Source organism: Castor canadensis, chromosome 14, assembly GCF_047511655.1.
Source record: "Castor canadensis chromosome 14, mCasCan1.hap1v2, whole genome shotgun sequence".
Lineage (NCBI taxonomy): Eukaryota > Metazoa > Chordata > Mammalia > Rodentia > Castoridae > Castor > Castor canadensis.
The window spans coordinates 108938006-108947541 of record NC_133399.1 but is presented as its reverse complement, the minus strand read 5'-3'; the positions used below and the strand labels follow the sequence as shown (position 1 = coordinate 108947541).

The window sequence follows — 9536 nt, the reverse complement described above, 5'->3', positions numbered from 1 at the left end:
AGGCGGACTGCTAGGTTTCACAGCTAGGCAGGAAAATTTACTCTGCCCAGCATGTGCTATGCAGCACCATGGCACTATAGACAGAGCTGAACTGGTCAATTGGACAGACCCAGAAGCCCTTCACCAGAACCTCAGAACAATGATGCTGAAGTGGGGGATGAAGAAGCTTCTAGAGGCCATAAAACCCCTAAAGTGATGAGTGGTTTGCAAACTCTCATGTCATGTGTACTTTTCTAGGGAAAATGGGCACAACTTCTGTACATTTGCAGAGAGGTCTGTGACTCCCACAAATTACAGAAATGACTTACTCTGAACATTCTGTACCTGGGGCCCTGCAGGAAGCCCCAGAGTTTTTTAGTTCCTTCTAAACCTGTCAGCCCAGTTGGGGAGCAAGGGAGAATGCCAAGGTCATGAGGTGGGTTTAAGAAAACAACTGAGCCCAGTGAGGGTGGCTCATTCCTGGCAACCATCACAGGCTGTTTACAAAATAGGAAACATTTACAGAGGAGGATGCCAAGGTGCCTAAAGCCACAGTTGGCCCATGGACAAACATGGCCTAGAAGTCAGGTGTTAGAATTCCCAGGTAGGGGCACTCATTCCCCCTTATTTGAGGAATCCACAGCAGAGAGTTTTGGGTACAGAATCCCTCCCAGGTGTGTGTCAGCAGGGACTCAGAGATATACCTGTAAGGAACCCACAAGCTATTTGTCTTTTTTTGGGGGGCACTGGGGTTTGAACTCAGGGCCTCATGCTTGCTAGGGAGTCACTCTACTGCTTGAGCCACTCCACCAGCCTCCTGCAAGCCATTTGTAAATAGTCCCCAAACCCCTGTGTTACTATCTATCACAAGACCATTAACTGAAGCAATGCCTCTGCCTCACGTGGAAACTCAGCTTAGTGATCTGGTTCTTCTGGTTTCCCTTAGCAAAGATGAATAGTTGGGTTTTATTCTTTCAAAAATTGAGAGCTGGGATTGGTAGCTAGCATCTTTAATCCCAGCACTTTGGAGGCTAAAGCAGAAAGAGCTGAAGTTCAAGGCAGCCTGGGCTAGATAGCAAGAACCTATCTCCCCACTCCCACCCCCAAAAAAGAGGTGTCGTTTACCAGCGATGTTATTTTGTTTATTTCATTGTTTGTGGGACTGGAGTTTAAACTCAGGGCTTTGCGCTTCTACCACTTGACCCATGCCTTCAGTACATTTTGTTCTGGCTATTTTGGAGATGGGGTCTCGTGAATGTTTGCCTGGGCTGGTCTCAAACCTTGATCCTCCCCATCTCAGCCTCCTGTGTAACTAGGATTGCAGGCATGATCCACCAGTGCCCCACCATGCAGTTATGTTTTGGTGTGTGAAAAACGAGGAAATCTCAAGCAATTGTGTAGCCTGGGAATAATGGTGGGGGTGGGAGAGGGACAGAGGGAACTCAGGTTGTGATAAGCCTGAGGCTGCTTTAGGAAATCTCCAAGTAAAGGTGCACAAGATTGAGGGTGTCATGAAGGTGGGGTGTGGATCTGATGGTTACCTAACCTACCACAGCCACACCTGGGGACACCTAATACAGCCACTCCTTGCACTGAAAGGCATGTTATTAGATGGCAGAGTCCCGGTCCTAGGCCCACACAGGATTCTGCTGTTTTTCCTTTCTCATCCCATCTGTCCTCCATTCCAGTTCAACATTTTCAGATTATCAGACCCTAGAAATGTCAAGTATTTTCCATTTTTACCAAGTTCTTTTTTTTTCCCCATTTATTCAGTATGTGCGTATCATTTTTACCAAGTTCTAAAGGAAAATGACAGGGAAAGTTCAATCGCAAGTTCTTCATCTCCCATTACAACTTACTTCACTTGAGCAAATTCATCTTCAAGACAAAGATGCAGGACTTGTGAGTGCAATCTACCAGCACTGCAGAACTCAGTTGCTCCCCTACTAACACCTGACAGGCAGAGATTTGCTGACCAGGGATTTCTGCAAGTGCACTGATCTGAAACTGGTTAGAGCTGCCCATGCACCAGGTTACATACCCCTTAGAAAGCCAGTGGTATGTGGGTGACAGGGTCTCACTTATCTGTCTGACTTGGAAGGGGAGCTATTCCTTTTCCATATCTGCAGGGTCTGTCTGCTAGCAACAGGCTCTTTGGGATTCCTCTGTGTTCTCATTAACAGAGGACACAGCTGTGGAATCACTGCTGTATAAAAGTAAATGCTGTCCCACAAGTGTCAGCCAGGGGCTAGCAAGGCACAGGCCAACCAGAACAAAACTAGACTTTGGAACTGAGGTGTATTCTAATGTTGCCTTGGGTTTGATCATTTTGTTCTCACTCCTTTTTGAATAAAGAACCTTTTTGCAAATGCCACTGCAACAACTATCAAGAAGGAATGCAGAAGCAGCATGCAAGCCAGAGGTTATAGGGTGCCTACATCCCCCACAGGGTAAAGGAACAGAAGCCACGGTAACAGAAAGGGAGCAACAGTGCTAAGGGGCAGGAGGACCACAGAAGGGCAAATTCCTGGAGAGTCTGATTCCCAAGCTACACCTTGAAGTTTCTGAGACTGGCCTTTACTTATGGGTGACACAGATTTGTGTTGTTACAGGGTGCTGCCATATTTGTGTTTCAGCTTCAAGTAAGAATGAAGTCCAGTCAATCCCACAGGGATGGAATCAAGGCATGTCCTTAGGACCATTGCTCCCCTCTCCACATAATTATAAGATGAACCAAATAAGCAATCCTGTCACCTCAGATGGTAAAGCCAAAATGGGTAAGGAGACAAAGTTTCAGCCTCCTGTCACTGGGTGAGCATCATTTGCCCCTTTAGGGCCTGTTTGGATTAAATCGTACAGGAAAAGCAGAAGACGGCAGGAGCTCTTGGGGCCACTCTCCAAGACACATCTTAAACCAGGAGGCACTGGAGAGATCATCCAGCCTCCAGGTGAATGGAGTCTCAAGTTTCCACATGGGGGCTATAAAAATTCCCATCTAATAGGGAAACACCTGCTGTCTACCTAAGAAGGTGGAGACAGCATCAGTTAGCAGTTGGTCCAACCCTATCTAGAAGCTAAAGCCTAGAGGTGGCCTGTCCAAGGTCTCCTGTTAGAGCAGGGCTGGGATGAGCATTCTTCTTACCAACCACCACCACCTCAAGGTGCCACTGCCTACAAGATGAGGAAGAAAACTGGCTAGAAAAAGCCTTGTGAGTGGATCTACAGAGAGGCACTGGACCTCCCAGTAAAGATCACTGAGGAAGAGGTGAAAGAGGAATACAGATAAATTTATTAGTTAAATACTGATTTTACAGCCATTTCACCTTAAGACAATGTTAACAGGTTTGTGGAGTAGGGAAGATAGGGGAGGGCTGCCTTCAGGGAGAAAACAGTGTAAATGATGATTAAAACAGAATCTTGGTTCAAAGATATTCTCTGCTACGGCCAGGAGGATCTGGGGTTGGGGGCTGGAGGTTTGGGGGAGGATGGAGTAATGCCATAGTCAGATACAGCTCTATTGATAACAAGGACAGGAAGAAGTCTTCACGAGTCCCAGTGAGCAAAGGAGAAGAAGGCCAATTCCAGGACAGCTCCAAGGGGGACATCCCTCAAGTCCCTCCTCAATGTCTCCTGTCAGTCACCTTCTTTCTTTCCACAGGTTTCTTCGAATTTATCTTGCAAACTCTCTAGCTTTTCAGCTCTTGGATAAAGGCTTCCTGCTGGGGAAGGTGCAGGTCCAGGTACTGGTGGACTCAGGCTGCTGTCAGGCTAAGAGAGCAAGCAAGGTGGAGTCCTGGGAGCAGGACAGCACCCACAGATGACCTGTAGAAGGACCCCGAGGCAGAGATGAGTGTTACCAAACTTGCTTTAGCAGCAGGTTTTGTTCCTCCTTGGAACCCCTCTGTGTGGGGTAAAAGAAGGATCGTTGGGAGCAGACCCGAGGAGCACTGTTTGGCTACACTACTGAACTCTTGTTTGGCAGAGGGAGGGATGTGTTCAGGCTGAAGGCAGAGCCGAATCATTCCAAGTAACAGAGGGGTTTTTATGTAAGAGGCCCTGGCAGGGCTGCCAAGCTGTGATTTGACGGAGCAGTCCTGTGCATTCATGCAGGGCCCTCTCCTTCATCTCCCCAGGACAGGCTCAGTAAATCTGCATTGCACCCAGTATTTGTGCAGTCAGATGTGGCACCGGGCATGCAGGGAAGTGCCATGCCTCAAGGGGAGTGTTGGGCAAGGACAGGGCTGCCTGGAGGGGCCAATGCATCCAATCCATGCCAAACAGACGCCCTGTGAAGATGCAGATTGCAGCAGGGTCCTGGAGCCTTGGACTCTCCAGATGTTCTTGGGCCTCCAGTGCTCTGAACACAACGGAAAAACCACCGCCTTGGCCACAGCGGTGGAAGGTAGGGGAGACGGACATCTTGTCCCTGTCAGGGCAGTGGGGTGGAAAATAAGAAAGAAGTCTCCAGCTCCACAGAAGAGATTGGGTGTGCTTGCAGCGAAGGTGGGCTCATCTATGTCAGAGCACAGGCTCTTTTTCTAGCCCACACTGGAAATGTTATCTGAGGAAATCCAGCACCCGGTGCCCCTAACCCATTGCCGGCTTCAAGTTCTTCCCAGTTGTTCTTCCCAGCTGTTCCCAGACAGAGGGGGCAGTCCAGGAGCCCCAGCTTCAGTCTTGGCTGGCCCCCAGGTCCCAGGTCTGAGCAGGAATTTGAGGAGGGAAGGAGGGGAGATTACGCAGTGATTATGTCCCCGTGACTATCAGCCAACACCAGGCTATTCCAAGAGTCCTGCTTGGAGGTGGCCTGTGGTGACTGGCTGACAGGAGATGCGTAGCCTTGTGGGGAGAGCTTTAGGGCAGAGAGGACTGGATGGATGGAGGGTCCGTGTCCAGACACCGCACTGACTGAGAATGTCTGAAAGGTAGAAAGCACAGTGAGGCCGATGGGATTCTCTTAGAGGGATAGGAGGGCAGGGCTGGGGAGGGGGGCAAGGAAGTAAGCCCTTCTCTCTGTTTCCACCCCTATGATAGGGATGCAAGGGGTCTGTGTGACTCACCAGCAGCCCCTGAGTACAACATAACCAGGGCTGCGACCCAGTAGGTTTGCTAATGCCATGGTTTTTCAAAAGGGTCTAATAGCCACAGCAGACAGTTTCCATATTCTTATCACTATCTCCATGTCAAAAAAGAGGCTGTTCTCAGTCAGGCACCGGTGGCTCATGCCTGTAATCCTAGCTACTCAGGAGACAGAGATCAGGAAAATAGCAGTTCAAAGCCAACCTGGACAATAGTATTTTTGAGACCCTATCTCAAAAAAGCCTCACAAAAAAGGACTGGTGGAGTGGCCCAAGGTGTAGGCCCTGAGTCCAAACCCCAGCACTGAAAAAAAAAAAAAGAGGCTATTCTTCTGGAAGGCGCTCCTGGCACTTCCGGTTCTATGGAAGCAAGTTCTCCCAGGTTCACTCCAACAGTTAAAAGCTCCTTAGGAAGTGGCATCTCTCAATCAAGAGTAGAGAAGAGATCAGAGCAGCAGGAGCAGCAGGGTGGGTGGGACTGTGAAGGGAGACTGACAGGGAAGCAGGAATGCCATGATACTATCAAGAAGGGCATGCGGCCACTACTGGGCCACCCTCGGAGTCACATGAATCTGGATTTCGTGAAAATGGCATCCTGCCTGTCACTCATTACCCCAACCTTCCCTCTTCACTTTTGAAGGCTGAACCTATGCCAGCATAGGTTCTTCCCTTCCTCCTCCTGTTAAGACTCTTCAAGGCCAAGCTCAAAGCACTCTTCGCTCTAGAGAGCCCTACTCTGCCTCTAACTCAGTACTCACAGTCTGACTCATTGTGGTCATGTTCTCTTCCTCCCCCTCCAACCTGAGTGCCAGCCCTTGGGCTCCTCTCCTTGTCCCCAGAGCTCACAAGCACAGAGCATGTTTGTGTGTCCTGGTTGTGCCCAAATCATTGCAACTGGGAAAGAGGTGCTGAGGGCACTGAGCAGCTCAGAGCCCAGCTGGTGCAGCTGCTTACCATATTCAGTGGCCACTGCTGGCCTGGCCTCCTGGGATCTGGGGATCGCCTTCCTATCAGTCCTGTCTTCCCACCCATGGGCATACCTGGGACATGGAGCTGCTGTGTCCGTAGTGAGATGACAGCCCAGGCTCTGTCTTGATGGGGCGCATCTCTTCACTGCTGCTGCTGCTGGTGGCGTTGTTGGAGGTGCTGGAGGTGCTGGTGGGAGGGAGGCTCTCACTGCCCGAAGAACCTGAAACAAGGCAGAGTCAGGACACCCAGCCCAAGGGCAGGGGCAAATGGAGGATGGCCCTCCTAGACAGCCTGGATAGGTCTGTGCTAAAGACCTTGTTTACATTAGCTGAGGAGAGAAGCACAGTTCTCAAAATGGGGCAGAAGTGTCAGAATTCCAAGGGATTCATGTTCTGAGGATTGGGATTTAAAACTTTTTGGATTTCAAAAAGTGCAAGTTCATTATAGGATACCTCGTCAGGAGTCTGGGACAACAGCCCACAATCAAACACATTGGTATCTCTACAGCAAAATGCAAGCAGTCATACTAATTAGTATAAGTGGAGATTGTAAATGACCTCCATTGGTTCATAATAGCTTCAGCTGCCAAATTTGGCTTCCTGGATCTGAAATTTTGGATAGAATATCAAACACCTGGGCCCAATGCCTGCTCTGCCTGTGCATGCAACACTGGGGGAAATTAGGCTAGCCAGGAGCTCTGCTGTACTGTGGGGAAGTCAGGAGAAAGCAACAGAACAAGAAAATTCTAGTAGGAATTTCTGCCAGGAGGAGCAGGCCATGTTGAATCTAGAAAAGGAGAACTTTGATGGTATCTTTGGTTATGGAAATGGGCAATTCATCTGACTCTGTTGTGGCCTACTTGAAAAGATAAACTTCCCGTCAGATCGGCCCACTTAGGGGCTACGTCATTGACTAGTCAAATCCTGATCTTGGTAGCAGTGCAGAACGGAGAATGTTCTGGGTAGGAAATATTAATAACCCTTTTTTTTTTTGGTGGCACCGGAGTTTGAACTCAGGTCCTCACATGTACTAGGCAGGCACTCTACCACTTGAGCCACTCACTAGCCCAGTAACCTTCTTCTTAATTTAGAAATTAAGATGGCAGCAAGGTGTACTGAATGGAGTACTGACCCTGCAGTGTGAAAATTTGGATTTTCACTCCAGCTCTACCGATGAACAGCTTTGACTCTCGTTAAATCACTGCCCTCTCTGGGCCTCAGTCTGCTCATTAGAAAGATGGGGACAACAAAATGTCTTTCTAGGGTCTTATAAAGATTACCACTTACAAGATACTTTTTACAAAGGAGCGCTCTAAAGCACAAAGCACTGCATGATGAGAATGATGCCTTGGTTGCATATCAATCTGTTGGGAACGTGGTTATGGGGACCCTGTCCTTCAGACAGAATTGAAGGGGACTGAGGTCTTGGTGACCACGGCACCAAAGACAGACGCAGCAATGTTCTTCTCTCCAGCAGCCCACTGCAATTAGCAATACTCAGAGTCTAGCTGCTTGAGTTGAGCCTGCTTCAAAGCCCCCAGTAGGCTCTGTAGCAATGTTATTTCTTTACTGGGTCATTCATTCTGTCCTGAGAGCTCAGGGTGGACCTCAGCAGCCTGGGCTGGCCCACCCACCCAAGAAGACACTATTTTCACACACTCCCAGGGTTACTGATGTAGCCACCTACTTGCACGTGTATCTTTTTCTCACCTGCTGGTGTTTTAGATTTATTGAGATTCTTGGGCTTCCGTTTTCTGGTTTGAATCCCCTCTTTCCGCATCGCAAGAGGTCTGGGGACCTAAACAGTCACAACCATGAGTCAGCCAAAGCAGCATTCCCAGCCCCATCTAGGGGAACTCTGTAGTCATCCCCACCCTTTTCCATTCTTTCTCACCTACCTCTAGCCCCCAACCTCCAACCCTCTTAAAGCCCCATCCTGACTTCAAAAGAATCTCACCCTCATGTTTATCCCCATTCACTTCAGCACACACAACATAAAATCTCCCATCTTAACCACTTCATTACTCCACATTGCAGTATTACACAATTCACACTGTGAATGCAACCCACACCCGATATCTATCCCCAGAACTTTTTTCCTCTTCCCCAAACTGAAACTCTGTACCCGCTTAAACACCAGGTTCCCATTAACCCTTCTCTAGTCCCTGGCATCCCCCATTCTACCTTCTGTTTCTATGAATTTGGCTGCTCTATGGACCTCATATAAGTAGAATCATACAGTATTTGTTCTTTTGTGACTGGCTGATTTCAGTTAGCATAATGTCTTCTTCAAGTTTTATCTATTTTGTGGCATGGACCAGAATTTTTTCTTTTTTTTTTTGTAGATGGGGTCTTGCAAACTATTTGCCTGGGCTGGCTTCAAACTGTGATCCTCCTGATCTCAGCCTCCCAAGTAGTTGGGATTACAGGTGTGAGCAACCAATGCCAGGCAAGAATTTCCTTCTTAGCTGGACAGTGTTCTACTATATGTATGCATGGCATTTTTTTTAAGCAGTACTGGGGTTTGAACTCAGGGCTTCACACTTGCTTGGCAGGCACTCTACCACTTGAGCCACTCTGCTGGCCGTTTTTTGTGAAGGGATTTTTTAAGATAGGGTCTCATGTGTTATTTGCCCCATGCTAGCTTAGAACACAATCCTCCTGATCTCTGCCTCCTGAGTACCTAGGATTACAGGTGTGAGCCACTGGCACCAGGCTATATATTGCATTTTGTTTATTCACCCATTGATGGACAGTTGGATTATCTTCACCTTTTGGGTATCATGATGTTATGCGTATATAAATATCTCTTTGAGGCTCTTCCTTTAATGTTTTTGGGTATACATCAGAAGTGATATTGCTGGGTGGTACGGTAAAAATCTTTTTAATGTCTGCATAATATTGCCCTGTAAGTCTACTTTACTGTTTTCTGTTGAAGGATTGTAGCTTCTGGAACCATTTTCCTCCTGACGGTTTCTTCTCCATTTTCATTACTACAGTGACTCAACAAACTTCCTTGTATACACGTCTTTGCAGAAAGAAGTGTGTTTTCTTATGAGGAGTGTCCTTAACTGCTTTTAAGGCATTTTGTGTTCATTTTAATATGAAACCGTACAAAGATACATGAGAATGAAAACAAGACCTCTCACCCTACTACCATCAATCCTATGCCCGTTAGGCAAGTGGATTTAACAACCCATTATGTATTCTTACAACGTAAAAATGCTCAAACGTGATCACACACATATGTACATATGTAGGTGTGCATGTATTCAGCCATCCACTTATATTTATGTGTGCAATTAACATACTCCAAACTCCATAGTAAGGGGTCAGGCTTTATGTATTACTTTGCAATGTGCTTTTTATTTTTCAAGTCAAGATAAATGGCTCTAGATTATTATTTGTAAATTCTTTCCCACAACCCATATTATGGTATGTACCATAACTTACTCAGCTATTGCTTTAAGGAGTTTTAGGGCTTCTAGTCTGGCCACTATAAACACTGCAG

At 47.5% G+C, this 9536-nt stretch overlaps 1 protein-coding gene across 5 annotated transcripts in view; it reads right to left on the bottom strand.

The window, feature by feature from the left end:
• Positions 1–3245: 3245 nt before the first annotated feature.
• The window catches only part of Gata4 (GATA binding protein 4), a 75327-nt gene continuing 69036 nt past the window's right edge, over positions 3246–9536 (bottom strand). For all 5 annotated transcript variants that reach the window (XM_074055285.1, XM_074055284.1, XM_074055286.1 and 2 more), the window contains exons 5-7: positions 7736–7823; positions 6098–6246; positions 3246–4897 (exon numbers count right to left, since the gene is read on the bottom strand). In XM_074055285.1, the coding sequence (XP_073911386.1) occupies positions 4715–4897; positions 6098–6246; positions 7736–7823 (420 nt within the window). In that variant the 3' untranslated portion in view covers positions 3246–4714. The remainder of the gene's footprint in view (positions 4898–6097; positions 6247–7735; positions 7824–9536) is intronic.